This window comes from Astatotilapia calliptera, chromosome 10 (genome assembly GCF_964374335.1).
Source record: "Astatotilapia calliptera chromosome 10, fAstCal68.1, whole genome shotgun sequence".
In the NCBI taxonomy this organism is placed as follows: Eukaryota; Metazoa; Chordata; class Actinopteri; order Cichliformes; family Cichlidae; genus Astatotilapia; species Astatotilapia calliptera.
In genome coordinates this window covers 2,060,725-2,079,376 of record NC_137431.1, presented here as the reverse complement: position 1 = coordinate 2,079,376, position 18,652 = coordinate 2,060,725, and the positions used below count along the sequence as shown (strand labels likewise).

General features: G+C 40.5%; 1 protein-coding gene across 11 annotated transcripts in view; it reads right to left on the bottom strand.

Moving 5' to 3' along the window:
- Nucleotides 1–18,652, bottom strand: part of auts2a (activator of transcription and developmental regulator AUTS2 a) — a 356,706-nt gene that overhangs the window by 254,697 nt on the left and 83,357 nt on the right. For 9 of the 11 annotated variants that reach the window (XM_026183217.2, XM_026183216.2, XM_026183221.2 and 6 more), the window contains exon 3: nt 10,312–10,518. In XM_026183217.2, coding sequence (XP_026039002.1) covers nt 10,312–10,518 — 207 coding nt within the window. The remainder of the gene's footprint in view (nt 1–10,311; nt 10,519–18,652) is intronic. The other 2 variants (XM_026183219.2, XM_026183222.2) reach the window with 1 other exon arrangement.

Genomic DNA, 18,652 nt, shown 5'->3' with positions numbered 1-18,652 from the left:
CCACTTCCGTACCATTGATGATTCATTAATGTTGAATTCTCTGGCAGCTGCTCTATCCTATGTTCTGGACCTGAAAACATGGTTTGATCTTTGGTTTCATCCTATAATAATGAACTTATTTTTCTATGAAGGTTTGAACTTTGAGAGTTTAAACAAGAGACAAAAGTGTGAAAATGTTCGTGCCTGTCTGAGAAAAGTGTATAAAGTGTGTAGTGAGAGGTTTTACAGCCTTAAACATCTATAACAATTGTAAAAAATAAAGTTGGCTACTTCTGATTTCACCTATTGTGTTATTTTTAGAACGTAACTCCTGCGATAAACGAAGGACCGCTGTAATCATTTTCTCACACTACTGAGGGGTTTCCATGAATCAAACACTTTATAGTTACATCTAAACTCCTGACTAATAAAAGCAAATCTTTGTCCCGTGAAAGTCAGTGTGCATAATGATAATATTCCAAATTTAAGTCCCTTCTTTTTTAATGGAAGGATTACTGGGACAAACTTCAAACATGTTTCTAATTGCACTGTTTGTGTAAAGATACTCGTGGTGAATAGCTAACTTAGCTAATCTGTATGTAGCAATAATAGCTGATGGATTCTCAGCAAACTCTAACTCAGACAAACTTCTGCATCATTCAGGCGTAAAAATCGTTGTTCCTGACGTCTGAGAACAAACACAGACAGACAGACTGAGATGTGGGGCATTGGGGGGAGATGTCCAACCTAAGCCTTGCCCTCCCCCAAATCCCACCCCCACTTCTTGTCTTCCTATTCCCCAGCACCACAGACCAGATGGGCCTCACAGCGTGGCCCTCTGTTCACCACAGGCCACCACTCCAACATCAATTCAATTCAATTCAATTTTATTTATATAGCGCCAAATCACAACAAAAGTCGCCTCAAGGCGCTTCATAGATACAGAGAAAAACCCAACAATCATATGACCCCCTATGAGCAGCACTTTGGCGACAGTGGGAAGGAAAAACTCCCTTTTAACAGGAAGAAACCTCCGGCAGAACCAGGCTCAGGGAGGGGCGGGGCCATCTGCTGTGACCGGTTGGGGTGAGAGAAGGAAGACAGGATAAAGACATGCTGTGGAAGAGAGACAGAGGTTAATAACAGATATGATTCAATGCAGAGAGGTCTGTTAACACATAGTGAGTGAGAAAGGTGACTGGAAAGGAAAAACTCAATGCATCATGGGAATCCCCGGCAGCCTACGTCTATTGCAGCATAACTAAGGGAGGATTCAGGGTCACCTGGTCCAGCCCTAACTATATGCTTTAGCAAAAAGGAAAGTTTGAAGCCTAATCTTGAAAGTAGAGATAGTGTCTGTCTCCTGAATCCAAACTGGAAGCTGGTTCCACAGAAGAGGGGCCTGAAAACTGAAGGCTCTGCCTCCCATTCTACTTTTAAATACTCTAGGAACAACAAGTAGGCCTGCAGAGCGAGAGCGAAGTGCTCTAATAGGGTGATATGGTACTACAAGGTCATTAAGATAAGATGGGGCCTGATTATTTAGGACCTTGTATGTGAGGAGCAGGATTTTGAATTCTGGATTTAACAGGAAGCCAAAACAGGAGAAATCTGCTCTCTCTTTCTAGTCCCTGTCAGGACTCTTGCTGCAGCATTTTGGATTAGTTGAAGGCTTTTCAGGGAGTTTTTAGGACTTCCTGATAATAATGAATTACAGTCGTCCAGCCTGGAAGTAATAAATGCATGAACTAGTTTTTCAGCGTCACTCTGAGACAAGATATTTCTAACTTTAGAGATGTTGCACAAATGGAAGAAAGCAGTCTTACATATTTGTTTAATATGTGCATTGAAGGACATGTCCTGGTCAAAAATGACTCCAAGGTTCCTCACAGCGTTACTGGAGGCCAAGGTAATGCCATCCAGAGTAAGAATCTGCTTAGATACCATATTTCTAAGCTTTTCAGGGCCGAGTACAATAACCTCAGTTTTATCTGAATTAAGAAGCAGAAAGTCATCAGTGAGCAGACGAGTGTCGTCAGAACAAACCCCCGGTCCTCCCCCCCACCACACACACACACACACACACACACACACACACACACACACACACACACACACACACACACACCCTTTAATATTTACTAACAGGCAAAAATCAAAGATTTTCCTCAATTTAGTCAAAATCCATGCAGAGATCTCAGCTGGAGCACTTTTCCTTCCAGCTTTGTGTGTTTTCTTTACTGGTGAAGTGGGTATAAATATCTTTACACTTGAGCTTAAAACCAGTCTTTACAATAAGTAGTAACAATGCTTTAACATAAACTCTAACATTCAACGGTATCTCCTGACTAGGGATGGGTATCGTTTAGGTTTTATCCGATACCGGTGCCAAATCGGTACTTTTGAAACGGTGCCGGTGCTCAAACGGTGCTTAAACGGTGCTTAAAGAATGGAGAACACAAAATTGGTCCAAAAACCTCTCATGTTCAGCTGTTTTTTTGTAAAAAGATAACAATGTTAGCCTTTTCTGCAGCTATGGGGCATATATGGTATCACTCTTGGCTGGAAGCAGTGCTTAAACAATAGAAAAAACACAAACTTTGTCCAAAACCTCTCATGTTTAACTGTTTTAACTGTCGTTCAGCACCACTGAACGACACAGGAAATCATTCCTGCCTGTGGCCATCTCCCTGTACAACGCATCCACTTAACACACTGTTTGCTGCTACAACTACACATGTTTCTTTTCCAAATATTTATTTATAAGTGACTTATGTATGTATGTATGTATGTATGTATGTATATATATGTATATATTGTACTATTCTTAGTTAGCGTATTGTCTGTCTTGTCTTAATGTTGGTTTAAAATGGAGCACTGTAACAAAAAATAATTTCCCCCAGGGATCAATAAAGTATTCTGATTCTGATTTCCACTTTTTCTTTGGTCATTTTAGCCTTTTTGTCCAGGGTGAAGGGAGTATCTGCCATCAAACAAGAAGACAGCCGCATGTAGCTATGATGATGTTTGCTAGTTCACCTTACATGCATTAATGTAATAACGTGGTTAGCCTACTCAACGTAAATTACACACGAACAACATGAAGCTACTCACGCAGAGAAGAACGGTGCTGCTGCATCATCATCCTCATCATTTCTGCTACACTGGCAGGGCTAGGGGCCAGGACGCTCCTCTTCGGGTTTTTGGGGGATGTTGCTAACTCCGGGTCCGATAACAGGCACCACACCCGCAGTAGATGTGCACGGTGTGAGGTCTCGCAGCAAGCTATCAAATACGGCGCATTTCTCGGCTTTAACAAACCGCTATGCGTCTCCAGGTGTTTCATCAGATTTGATGTGTTACCTCCTTTCACAGTATCACAGTATCAGCTTAAAGCACTTGTTGCTGCTGAGTTTGCATCTTTTGCTGTGAAGTACAGCCAGACTTTTGACCGCTTCGCCTTGGACATTTTTAATCTGTAGCTCTGCTCTAAAAGAACGTACGTACCTGGCCCCGCCTACTATCCTCGAAACGTAAAATGATTGGCTAGAATCTAAAGTGTATCACAGCTCAGGGAAATAAAGCACCGAAATGTGCGCTGCTTTTCGGTCTGGTTACTACCGTTTATGTCAGAACCGGTGCCATCATGGTACTGTGGAGCGTGTACGAGTGCAGGTCTCGCATTATAAAACAGCAATCAAAGCTCATTCACACAAAATATCCAGTAATAAATGTGAGCTCTTCTTCTGCACAGTTTACTTGCTGTAATAAACCTTTATGATACACAAATATTACACACATAAAGAAGTTTTATACTTTATTTATACTGCACATTAGAGACAGATGGGGAATGTGGGGAGAGCAAGATTAAAATAATATGTTTGCTTGGATGTCTGTACGAGATTTAGCCTCTATTCTCTCACACACACACACACACACACACACACACACACACACACACACACACACACACACACACACACACACACACACACACACACACACACACACACACACACACTGCCTTGAGCTAACTGACCACAGAAACACTCCTCGACCTTAAAGGGCTGTGATTACATTTTAACTAAAGCCTGGAAGTCTTTCTTTAGAAAGACAGGATCAGTAACTCAATATGGCACAAGTGACAATTAAGCAAAAACAATCCCCCGGAGCAAAAGACAAAAACCAAACTGTGATATGATAAAGGCAGAGGAGCGAGTCATCATTGTGGTTTGTTACTGCGCTCTCATCCATCTCCACTGAAGCTTCCTCTATCTGGGCTCTTCACTGTGAGGCGATATGTCAGAGGCGCTTATAAACATTTCTCTATTTCCCCCCTTGAGCTTACAGTATCTCAGCTCAGTGCATTGGGTCAGTGCCAGAGATCGAAAGCATTCGCTGCAATCTGCAAACTTGGCTGGAAGGGGAACAAAGAAGAAGAAAAAAAGGGGAAAAAAACACCTTTTGCTTTATTTAACATGAAATTTTTCATCTTTCTTTCTCTCTCACTCTACTTAAAGTCAGAGGTAACAGAAGCACTTATAACAGCCACTCTATTCAGACCGCAGGGACAATTAAACCTCTGACATTTAAAATTTTAACCTTGTGTTAGGACAAAGACTTAACATTTATTTATACTGAAGGCCAAAAACGACAGATCGCAGTTCCACTGCAGCTCGTTTTCCTCAAAGAGGACAAAAAGGGGTGGAGTAAGGCACAGATGATGATCTTTTCAATTATGCAGATGTCAGATTAGGTTGTTATTGAGCATCAAGGTGAACGGGTCGATCTGCAAACAAACAAACAAACTTTTTCAACACAGACGACTGTAGCTGTGCGTCACAGCTGCACGCCAGCCAGCGGATTGCATTATCCAAACCATCTGCAGTGTAATCGTTACAATCATTTAGGATATTTACTGAGATCAGAGTGTGCCATTGTAATTTGGAGAGCTCTCACCAGTGAAAACCTTGAATGCCTTGCAATTAACTCATTAGTGTTGCCACTATCAAGACAGAGCCATCGAGAAAGCGCGCTGTGGTGACGCACGCCGAGTAAACGTTCGCCTGCATGTCAGCTCACATGTGGGAGAAAATGTGGCACGCGTGTCTGAATGTGTCCGCAGACGCTGGCTGCTAAGAAGATCAGGACTGGACCTGATCGTCATTCTCCACTAAAACACACAATCACAGTCATAGCAACACAAAACCAATCAAAGATGATTGTTTGCATATCTGTTATAGCTGCAGACTAGAAATTTGAACTTGATACCAAAGAAAATGCTCAGTACAATTACCACAGAAGATTAAGCTCAGGGGTAGAGCAGGGCGATATGCCAAAAATATTTATCACGATATATATTTGAAAATTTGCGATAACGATATAACTGACGATATAATTGATGCGAGACAAAATACAACTCCACAACATTACTAGCGCAAAAAGACAACCTTCCATTTATTTTCACTTAAACAAGCAGCTGTTTTTTATGTACATTAAAGCTTTATAAAAACGTAACAGTGCAAATGCAAATTCCTTGCTGAAAGTTTAACCAAAAGGCATTTCCAGTAGAAATGGGCTGACATATCCTGAGCATAACCATGTATAATATCTACTGAAGTTAAAAAGAGGTGCTTTGCAATATTAAACTGCAGTGTGCAGTACGCATTTTTCGGACCATAAGGTGCACGGGATTATAAGGCACATTAAGCGAAACAAAGCAGTCAGATAAATCAAACTTTATTAAACTCATTCTTCTTGCTTCCTCCACTTCTGTACCATTGATTCATTAATGTTGAATTCTCTGGCAGCTGCTCTATTCCCATGTTGTTGCAGTATATTAATGACTAACCTCGTATTGTGGATGGATTATCTCAGTTGTTCTCCTGACTGAAGTTTGGTCCGTTTACAGCATCCTGCCATGCGATTGCATTTGTCTCTAACCATGAAGAACCTTCACGTTAACTTTTATAAGTGGAAAAGTGTTAGTGTTCGTCCTCCAGCTTCACTGTTTATGTTATGCTAACATAACTGTGTCGCTAGCGATCACGTAGCACATCATTATATACCAGCTAGCCCAACTTCAGTAACCCTACAAACGTCACTGCTGTTTAGTTTCCTGTCTTCATTTATGTTGGAAGTGATAGCAGAGCTGTACGTTTGATTTTTTTCAGAAATCTCTCAGTCAGAACATGCTATATCATGCTTAGGTAACTAGCGAAACTAGCGAGCTAACTTCTGCTAGCTTCCTGCTAGCTTCTAACTCCGTTAAATGTAATAACTTTTGTTTTCATGGATGCCTGGAAGTTAAACTTCATAGTTACACCTGGTAAAGCAGCAATGCTGATCGTTTTATTAAAGATGAAAGAATTTAGACAGTTTTTAACTCGGCACAGTCATGCTAAAATAAAGAAGCTCAGTATGAAACACTGAACCAGTCTAACCTCACAGCCGGCTGCAACAAAAGAAGAAACACTTGATTGCACAAACAGGAAAGTTAAAGTTAAACATCTGCAGCTCTTTACACCCTCAGCCCTGAACTCTGATTCTGCTGCTCTGAATTTCACTCTTTGTTCCCTCAGATTACTTCTCCACACTGGTAATCTGGAGCAATCTGCTCTGCATGGCTGTTCAGCCTGCAAATATTATTCACCTTTTATTTAACTAAAGTGCACAAGCTGCTATGTCAACTATAAGAGATTACAACTGTGGCTGTAAATAATTACTAATAGCTAACTGCTAACATTTACATTGCACATGTTAACTTCAGTGTTATTGAAACAGGAGCTTTACTGATTTCTGGCATCCCTCCTAAAGCACTGATCAGCGTTATGAATGTTAACTACTTCAGCTGTGAGTGAGGGAGGAGCTGTGTGAACATACAGCACTGTCGGCATCCATACTGCTGTAAATGAGTATCTTCCTTTGATATTAATATCTGAGTATTTTTTATAGACAACCATAATAGCAACAACAGGAAAGGACATGAAACAGTTACAACACCCTCCCAAAACAGGCTGTGAGAGCTGCACAAATGATCTCAAAGTAACAGACTGAAGAGCTCGCCAGCTGAGCATTACATTTCTCGCAGTGTACCATATAAAATAAAAGCATAACATATATAACATATTTTTGACATTGCCAAAGGAAGCTATGCACATGTATTACTGAAGAGACCCTATTACTGAATATTTGCTGCCATTTACGTTGGCACCAGCTCTGCTCAAGAGTGTGTGTGTGCGTGTGCGTGCGTGCGTGCGCGCTCGCCTCCAAACAGCAGCGAAGGAGAAAATCGTGAAATGACATTACTCAAATGGAAGGCAACTCGTTATGTTCATTTAAGTGCAATAAAAGCTTCTCATCAGGTGTTAATCCATTTATTACAAGATGCAAGATGGACAAATGACTCCTTTACTCTGAAAAAACACTAGCAGAGAAAAAAGTTACAGCATTTAGACTTCAGCAAATCCCCCTAAAACTAGGCAGGTATGAGGCAATAGGAAGAAAAACAATGTGATGTAAGTGATGTAATGCAGTTTGCTTATGTGATATCCACATGTGTGCAATGCACAGATTTTTGACCAACAGGTCAAAGTTGAAACACTGTTACTGCACAGTGTACATTTAAACAAACTGTGTGTATATGAAACAAACTGTGTGCATATGAAACAAACTGTGTGCATATGAAACAAACTGTGTGTATATGAAACTGTGTGCATATGAAACAAACTGTGTGCATATGAAACAAACTGTGTGCATATGAAACAAACTGTGTGCATATGAAACAAACTGTGTGCATATGAAACAAAGTGTGTGCATATGAAACAAACTGTGTGCATATGAAACAAACTGTGTGTATATGAAACTGTGTGTATATGAAACAAACTGTGTGCATATGAAACAAACTGTGTGCATATGAAACAAACTGTGTGTATATGAAACAAAGTGTGTGCATATGAAACAAACTGTGTGCATATGAAACAAACTGTGTGTATATGAAACAAACTGTGTGTATATGAAACAAACTGTGTGTATATGAAACTGTGTGTATATGAAACTGTGTGTATATGAAACAAACTGTGTGTATATGAAACAAACTGTGTGCATATGAAACAAACTGTGTGTATATGAAACAAACTGTGTGTATATGAAACTGTGTGTATATGAAACAAACTGTGTGTATATGAAACAAACTGTGTGCATATGAAACAAACTGTGTGTATATGAAACAAACTGTGTGCATATGAAACAAACTGTGTGTATATGAAACTGTGTGTATATGAAACAAACTGTGTGTATATGAAACAAACTGTGTGCATATGAAACAAACTGTGTGTATATGAAACTGTGTGTATATGAAACTGTGTGTATATGAAACAAACTGTGTGTATATGAAACAAACTGTGTGCATATGAAACAAACTGTGTGTATATGAAACTGTGTGTATATGAAACAAACTGTGTGTATATGAAACAAACTGTGTGCATATGAAACAAACTGTGTGCATATGAAACAAACTGTGTGTATATGAAACTGTGTGTATAGGAAACAAACTGTGTGTATATGAAACAAACTGTGTGCATATGAAACAAACTGTGTGTATATGAAACTGTGTGTATATGAAACAAACTGTGTGCATATGAAACAAACTGTGTGCATATGAAACAAACTGTGTGTATATGAAACTGTGTGTATAGGAAACAAACTGTGTGTATATGAAACAAACTGTGTGTATATGAAACTGTGTGTATATGAAACAAACTGTGTGTATATGAAACAAACTGTGTGTATATGAAACAAACTGTGTGCATATGAAACAAACTGTGTGTATATGAAACAAACTGTGTGTATATGAAACTGTGTGTATATGAAACAAACTGTGTGTATATGAAACAAACTGTGTGTATATGAAACAAACTGTGTGCATATGAAACAAACTGTGTGTATATGAAACAAACTGTGTGCATATGAAACAAACTGTGTGTATATGAAACAAACTGTGTGCATATGAAACAAACTGTGTGTATATGAAACAAACTGTGTGTATATGAAACAAACTGTGTGCATATGAAACAAACTGTGTGTGCATATGAAACAAACTGTGTGTATATGAAACAAACTGTGTGTATATGAAACAAACTGTGTGCATATGAAACAAACTGTGTGTGCATATGAAACAAACTGTGTGTATATGAAACAAACTGTGTGTATATGAAACAAACTGTGTGTATATGAAACAAACTCTGTGCATATGAAACAAACTGTGTGTAGGTTCTCCCTCGTGAAGCTCAGAAACACACTCTTGCATATTCAGCTCGACGCTGCTCTGTGTGTGTGACAGTGCTGTAAACTACGCTCCTGCATCAGGGTGCCACAAATATTCACTGATGACCTCGTCACCTTGCTACACACAAAAACATGTTCTGAGTCATACATTAAACTACACCCACACCTCACAGGAGCTAGACTTCACTCTTGTAGAGCGTTTGGACTCTTTGATTTAACCATTAGAGGTGCAATGTTTTATCGAGCAACTTCCAAAAATCCTCGATACAAATGATTTACTTTTAAAAATGGGCCGTCCCACTTTTCTCACCAAAAAGGGGCACATCGGTCAGACTCAGTCATATTTATTTCATGGCTTTAGTAACATTATGTTACAGATTTAGATCAATAAATTACATTGTATCAATTAAACTGTATTAATATTTTAAAATATAAAAGCTTTTTCCCCACCGCACAGATCAGTAAAATGTACACGTGCCAGTAAAACTCTGAGCATCTGACAGCTGGACGCTGAATTAGCATTAATTATCAAAATCGACACCATCAGAGGATCCATTTTCTGCTCAACAAGCATCAGTTTAAAGCACAGGACGAACCTCAGTCCTTAAAATGTCGATATGCTTTTTGCGTCCCAACTCTGCATGTATGCCATGTGATTTTTTCCTTTATAAAGTGCTTTCCACCAAAGTGTTCTAATATAGCAGCTATGCCATTTTTACAGACGTGTGAATTCCCATTAGACCTTTGGGCACTGCGCTTGGCCTTTTACTTTCAGATTGACTCGTTGGTCGGTTTATGTAATAAGAATAACTTGGTTAGTGTTAGGAACAGACTGTGGTTTTGGTTCAAATGCCACAGTGTAACAAAAGCTGCTCCATTAAGCCCACAGCCAGTCATCTCCAGAGCCTGTAAACAACCAGTTGTTAAGTGAAGTACTCATTTAATTTAAACTAAAGGAAACTAAAACTAAACAAGCATTTATAAGAAAACAGTTTTTAATGATGGTCCTTCTACTCTTACTGGTTTCTTTGGTTTTTCATAACTCACCATCGTGTGTTTCTTGTTCAGGTGCTTCTTCTTTTTCCCTTGCGAGTGAGCCAAGCGGGGGTTGTTCTCCTGGTCTGAGGACTGGTGGTGGAAATTGTTCCTGCAGGGCTCCAGGCTCAGGCCATTGGGAACCCTAGAAGGGGTTTTCTTATGCAGGGATCCTGCCTGGTTGTCTCTGCCTTCCTGAGGCTTTAGCGTCATGTTCTTCTAGGAAGAAAACAGAACAAGACAAAGCTTTTATTAGAGTCAAAACAAGTATTTCATCTTCGTGCAAGCAATGTACTACAGACTGTATCAGCCAGACAACTGGCCTGTAAGAAGCCTGCAGTCACACCAACAATCAGCAGTTAAATGTGTGTTTGACTGAATTTTTATATCTATGAAAAGCTGCTCATTACACACTGCAGAGCTCAAAAACAGCTGAATACCTTTTCACAAAAGCCCATTTTGACAGATAGCAAATCTCCTCTACAATAAGCAGAGAGTATTTGCTCTAAATTGAAGGGCTATCATGCAGAAAGGCTTCGATGTTCCATCACTAAATTTTCTCCAACAAAGAATAAAAGAACAAGGTCACTGACAGTTTTTTTCCTTTTCTCAAAGAACACAGTGGAGGTTCCAGCAAATGCCAGGTGGATTTAAACCATGGATGTGACACTTTAGTGCTACATCTCACGCAACGCTACACAACCTTTTGTTTCAGTCACTGTAGCGGCCACAACCACAAAGTCCATGTTGACATATTTTAAATGGATTAATTTTTTTAAATTTATTATATTTTCAGCTCATTCTCTTCGATCCTTTTTCCCTCCCACCTGTCAGCTCAGACATTACCATGTATGTGCACATGGACTGTAATAACACAAGTCACACGAATGGAAACCAACAAATACACTGAAAAAGAGCCTCTAGTATATTTATAGAGCTCATGTTGGAAAGGAAAGGTGTCTGGAGCAACATCGCATTCAGATCACAGATTACAGAAGACAAGACGAGCTTTTCAAGGGATTTTTAAGTGTTTCTTCCTGTGTAGTCACTGAGTGGACAGACTGTAATTGCTTTGATTAACAGGCTTCTTATCGTGAAGGTGAAAGGTCACGGGAGTGAACCCTCTCTGTGGAACATGACTTGAACAGATATTCATAGCTACTGGATGACCTGCTAATGAAAGGTGACTCATTATTCCTCCGTGAGGCTGATAAATAAATGAAACACATATATTCATGGTCCAAGGATGAACTGCGATGACTTTACTGTTCTTCTTAATTCTCATGTGAAAACCTGATCATCCACTTCAAAATTAGCTGACATGCTCATAGAGCAACTGTAAAAACATGACCTCACTATGTTAGCATGCTGACATTAGCATGAACCTACACACTGCTCACGCTCTCTCTCTCACTCATGCATCAGTTGTGTTTGGAGGACTTTGATGTCACAGTGAGGTAAAGTAAGCAGGACTGATTGCAAAATGGTTTTAAATCAAATCTGATGGACAGAAAACAGGAGCGTGTAGCTGAGGGGCACACAGCGGCGCTAACAACAGAAACCCTGAACATTTAAGTCCATTTTGTCTTCTGTCAACATGAAACTATACAGGAGAACATTTGTCTTCATGGACAAACTGGATACTGAAAACAAAGCAATAAGATGAGTTACACAACTTGCAACTGCAATATGGGAGTTACAGAGTCTGAAAGCGCTCATCAGCACTAATAGGCTGCAGCTGAAGGGGCTGTGCAATGTATTACAGCCTCTACTGTAAAAGTTATCGAGCAAATCAGCTTTGTTATCTGAAGTGGTGACCTATTTTACTCTTTTTGTTAGAGCCATTGCTGTTAACAGCCCCAGGGAGACGTTTAAGCAGATGAAGTGGCTATCAGCATGGAAGTGCAAAGCTGCCGCAGCTGCACTGATAACATGTCAATAGTCTACAACACTGAGGCAGTGTGCATTTGTAGCACCGAGACATGATGCAAGTGTACACGTTATGTTTTGGTTTTTTATGGAATTACAGGAATTTTATATTTACGGGCTTGAAACTACTGGACTGATTAAATGCATCAATATTACAGGCGTGTCTTGTTTTTTCATCATTTATTGAGAAATGGAATTAACTTTTCCGTCTTTAAGTGAAAAGTATTTGGTAACATGAAGACGCCTTGATGAAAGTGAAGGAGGCAGGCAGCTGAAGTGGACGACTGCTGATTAATCAAGAAGAAAGAAAAAAAAAAAACACACTAACCAAGTCAGGAGGTGAATACATCACTGGCAAAGTCTACAGTCAAGAGCTGTTTCACAAACGTTACAACTGAGGGTTTACATCAAGACGCACATCACTTCACCACCGAAGGAGAAGATAAGAAAACATCTGAGAGAAAAGAGACAGCTGAGCTCTGGAACAACTTTCTGCAGATTAAATCAGAATGATTTTGAAGTGCGTGCAGAAGTAACACGCTCACAGTGTTACAGCACTGCTACTGTTTCCATTGATAATACCCTGAGTTCAGGGTTTAGGGAAATTTCTGAAGCTGATGGCGCTACTGTCTGCTCCACGTCAGCCCAATACTGGGACACAGACATGCACGGGAATTTTGTTTTTCTGCTGGATAAACAGCCTGAATTAAATGTCTGAGTCAGTGAGCCACGTTGCACATGATGTTCAGCAGGGCTGTCAAGTATTGTAAAGGCCTTTGCACACTGAGCGTGCTCTGATTGGTCGAATCTGGAAAATGGAAAAAAGAAAATAAATATAGTTGTTGCAAATTCTGTGTTAACCTAATAATTTTAATCATTCTGTGACATGTAAGCATTTAGATTTTATAAAAGAGTAACTATACAAGTAGTATAGCTGATTCAAACCTGTGTGGGTCGTAGTTATTACTGCTGCCCTCTGTCTTTCTAGTTTGAATAAAACCTCTTAATCCATCAACATCTTTTAGGATGAGTTGTATTTGTTCAGCACCGCTCAGTGTAGACTCTCAGTCCAACAAACCCCAACTCGGTCTAGGATTTAACCCACAGCCCACAGAAACCAAAGTGAGCTTCACAGCTGGTGTACAGTGCATATAAGGAATGAAATGGAGGCAGATTTTCCAGCACACACTGGTTAGGGGGGGGAAATCCAGCCCGTCTCAAGCAGCAGCTCTTCAGATGGACCACCTCGAAGCAACCTTAGCGTGCCGGCAGAGAATTACTCCAGCAGTTTCAGAGATATCCACTGCTGTCAGAAATGAGCTTGATGGGTGTGCTACTGGCACTGACTCACTAAACCATTTCTAAAGGCCTCACAGAAAAACAAGTGCATGCATCAACTAATCTTGTTTGCCTTTCCCGCCCACACTCATCCAAGGCAAATAATGTAACATGACATGTATTGTCAGCGCACAGAATAAGTGACAAAGTTATGATGAGGCTGAGAGACCTTCCATTGTGCCAGTCTTCTGCGTGCTTCTGAGCATTTAAACCAACTGATTGCCTGGAATAAATTATGCACAATATGTCTTGCCTGCTCACTGAACAATAGCAAGACAAATTCCTTATTTCACTGCCTTACGATGACACTGAAAGCAAAGTAATTGCTCAGCATGGCTCAGTCTGCACTAGCTTTCATTACTACGATTGTCTGTCTGTGTACAAACTAATTACAATGTGGCATTTAGTCACAATGCATATCTGCAAGTGTCCACGTGAGGGTTTGCCACAGGTTAATTCACTTTCAAGCCACATATTTCTGTGTGAATAACATTCAAGGCAAAGTATGTGTTTGTATCTACAACCCAAAACCCAAAGGTAAAAAAGAAAAGTGGTGCAGGGCTCAAGAGGGACACATCTGACACATGTTTCAACTATTATAGACCAACAAGTTATTTATAGCAGTTTAAATACGAGCACTCAGTCAAACACCAGTTTGACCCATAATTACCTGGTTCTGCCTCATCCTCACTGGCACCATTTATAGTTACCTTTTTTTATTTGAGGTCATTTGTTTGATGCATATTCTGAAATGTGATGTTTGAGAATAATGTATTTTGTCATCATTTCAGTTTATTTCAAAAAGTCTCAACAGGATCTTCTGTCAGGGTCCTGGGACTGGGCGACCCAGGATCCCTGAGCAGTCATGTATCATATTATTATTATGATTATTATATGTATTTTGGTATTGCTGCTGCTCTCCTCCATGATTGTAGATGTGAGTGTGTGTGTTTATGTCTGCGGGGATGCTTGGAGGATGGAGCTCAGCCACCTGCAGGCCTGAGGGGTGTGGCCCTGCGGAAGGACTGGCCACACCCGAAGCCACACACCTGCCGCTGATCAGGGCTCGTCGGGGGAGCTCCCACCGACGCGGGATCATTCCATGAGACTCCACGTTAGTCTTCTGCTTAGCTAAAGTCTGAGTGTATGCCTACTGGAATTAAGTGTCTTGACGGCTGCCTCTGTCATTTTCCCCTCAGGAGGAGCGTGGAACCTCGGAGGGCAGCAGGCACGGGGTGTGTGTGGACACACGGCAGTGGAGAACACGGAGCACGGAGTCACGGGAGAGCACGGGAATTTACTGTTATTGTTTCCATCACTGTAAATAAACGCACTGTTTATACACAGAGTACCGCGTCTGGGTCCTCCTTCCCCACACATCCCCACGGTCTGCCAGCCAGATCGTGACATCTTCAGCTTTATTGTGAAAGGTTTATTTGGAAAATAAACAAGCGGACGAACACGCTGGGTTTACCGTCGTTGTTGCTAATGACAACGTGTAAAAACAGTCACTTGTCCGTCCGTAGTGTGGTCATAGCCGCTACAGTGACCATCAAAACGATATAAAATATTCCTGTAAAGAGTTCATTTTGCGACACCACAAAACAAAAGACAGCGCGATATGAAACGACAGAAGTTTTCATATCGTCATCAGATATCGTCATATCACACAGGTAGCGTACACACAGCATCAGAACAGAACACTGAACACTACCTAGTCTGACGGTCTCCTTTCTTGGTGTAACATCCGGACGGTTGGTTCAGAACTCGGTATTAACAAGAAAGCAATGATTAAGAAATCAACAGGTATAAAACCATCAAACTCTCAAACCTCTGTGCGCTGATGTTAGGGGGTTTTTGTTTTTGACATTTGGATCAAGTCTTTGTCTTTCCATACGAATCCTACAAATCTATATTAAAAATTATAGATGTATATAGATTAGAGTTAAAAATATAGATTCATAGACAATTTTATCCACAATTTAGGCTACGTCCACACGTACACGGGTATTTTTGAAAACGAAGATTTTCCGTTTTCGTTTATAAAAAAAATCCCGTCCACACATAAAAGCCAAAAATGAAGGAAAACGCTGCTAGGAACATGCCAAAGCAGCAGGTGGCGCTATATTCCTATCCGTGTAGAAATGTTGGCCAATCAGAAGTCAGCCTGGGTGGGAAAGAGTAAACAAAGATGGGGCATAGAAGCAGAACTGAATCGTATGTGTGGAGGGACAGTAACTGTGTGTGTATATGTAAGCATTTAAACACTGCAGAGTAAAATTAACAGTATTTTGTCAAAGTCCGCCATTGTAGAAATTAATTTCACCGAAACAATAACGTGGCGCACAGTGTGACGTCAAAAATGTTCTCCGTTTACCTCGTCCACACGTAAACGCAAAAACAGAGTTTTTGAAAATCTCCGTTTTCAGTGACCAAAAACGCCGTTTACGTGTGGACGAAAGGCGCAAACGCATAGAAAAATCTGCGTTTTCAAAAATACCCGGGTACGTGTGGACGTAGCCTTAAATTTGATTGTTATATGTGCCTAAATAGACGACGCTAAACTGGGCACCTCTCTCATTAAACATCACGCAGGCTGCAACAGAAAGAATAAAAATCTAAATATTCTGTTGCTCTGCGTCTTAATGATCGAGCATTGATACCTTCGACGTACACGATCAACGTTTCCTTCTCCTTCCTGGTATCAAAGAGGCTTAATATAAACGGTGGACAGAGATCACTGGTGGAAAAGCAGTGCTTGAAGCAACTGGTTAAAAAGCTCGACCCAACATACAACATTATGTTTTATTATGCGCAGCTCCTGCAGAGTTTCATGGTTCAGTTACTTCAGTTATTGTGGAATGAATTTCCAGGGAAAACATTACCCGTGCTTTGTTCTTACCTCTGACATGTGTCACTGCTGTTGCTCTACAATGCTGCTGCTGACACCTTGTTTCAATAGATTCACACTTTAAATTAGGAAGTGTGTCATCAGCGGTGGTAGCTCAGTGGAAAAGAAAGACGGCGCCTCATCTACTTACATTCAGAATTGCTGCTGTCTGCAGGCCGTATACATCATAGTTTTAAAAATATATATACTGTCAGAAATATTATCACAGATTTAGCCCATCTCTAACAGCTGGAGGTTTGTTTTAATAACTACCTCAGCCTGATTACAAATGCTGGGTTAAGTGAAACCAGATAACTGGCTCAGATATCAATCCTTGCATCATGAATGTGGAGATGCTCTCACATCAGTATGAACCGACGCTCTGACAGAAGTGTCCAGCCAGTGAGTAGTTGAATACAGTGCATTACATAACATTTCCTGAATATTCCTCTGGGCCTTACACAGTAGAAGTGTCACAGAATAAATGAGGTTTTATTTAAAAATAGAAATTACAGAGCTCCTCCTTTCTTTTCATCCTCGTTTGTCTTGCATTTTAAAGCCACCTTTGAGAAAACTTCATGCTTACAGTGACCCTAATGTCCAACAACCTTTGATTAACCTCCTGAGAACCAAGGAAAAATGAACCTTCCCAGTTTACTTTGTGATTTCCTTCCTCTTTGGAGCTAAAAGCCTAAACGCACGAGAAACCAATGGAAAGCGCAGGATGTCCATCGGGACTTAGTAGGGTGGCTTGAATAAGTCAAAAGATGCAGACCCAAAACAAATGACCATTACAGAGGACATAAATGAACAGGCTGGTTCTCAGGTTCAATGAAGTGAACCCAACAAAATCAACCCGTCCATATTTGTCTTATGGACAAAAGTTAGTTTAGAAGAAACAGATTCAAGAAATTATAAAAGAGAAGAAAGACGTCAGGAAATAACAACAAGTATAAATAGACCGACTTCATGACTGATGACACCGCTGCATTCAACACCAAGCTCTGCAAACACACAAACACATACCTTTGGCCTCTACACGACAACAGAGTAAAGAATAATTGGAGATCTAATGGATGCTAATAAAGCCTGATCAGCACAATCCCTCCTTGCTGTACTCTAGGACTGAAGTGCAGATTAACTTCAGGTAGCTGGTTAGACTGAGAAGTCTGTCCTTGACCTGATTAGCACACGTTCAGCATTAAGACGAGCTGAGAAGTGTTGGCCGTAACTAACTGCTGCATAATTCATTGCTGCTGTTTGCAGTCATGTAACCAATTATAAGTGTGAATAGACTCTTTGATCCTCTAACCGAAAATGTTCGAACTCCGGTACACGTGCATGAAGTAGTCACTGGTTGAGAGTTGACACGGGAAACCTTGGTTCTAACGGTGAGCTAAACATCAGCTGCTCGAGTTGGTGTAAAAATGTCTTTCATGCCTCACGGAGATCAAAAAGAATCTTTAGCTACTTCTAATCACCAAGAATGAAATACGTTTCACAGAAATCGCTCAGAATTTGGAAAACAAACTGAAAAAATGAGAAGCACAATGTTTCCACCACAAACGTTGTTAAGCCTCGCAGCTTAAACTGGCACAGGCAGACTTACTATTGCACTCAACAATTAGTGTACAGTTGTCGGTTTGCTTTATGTGAAGATGGAACAGCAGAGCGGAGTTTGCCAAGTACATCTCTGTACACACAGCAAGTGACGAGAGTGAGACACCAGGGAGTTTATCTCCCACTTAACAGCCAAGGAAACAGTGATTCATGGTTTATGTAGTTCACACACACAGAACGATTGGTCTACATTAATGTTTAAAGCACAACTGGATGGATGGATACTCACTGAGACAGCTGATAGGAGGTTAAATAAGATATATCAGCTACAGCGTAGTTGTGTAGAACACCTTTGGTTGATGAGTCAAAATGTTAGACTGTTTAATACAAAATCATTTCAAGTAACTTCTAGATTTTCTCCTGATCTTGACGCTGAAACCTTGAGCTCCTATTTGACTGAGAAACTGGGCAGGCCGGTGCAAATGTAGTGTTTATAAGACTGGGGAAACCTGCAGTGAGCTGGGACTGAAGACGTCGCCTGGATGATGACGAAACGTTTCTCCCCCTGAAAACATCCAGATGACCAGAATCAGCCTTTGTGCCAGTGACATGTCGCAAAATCGACTCCCTCCATCA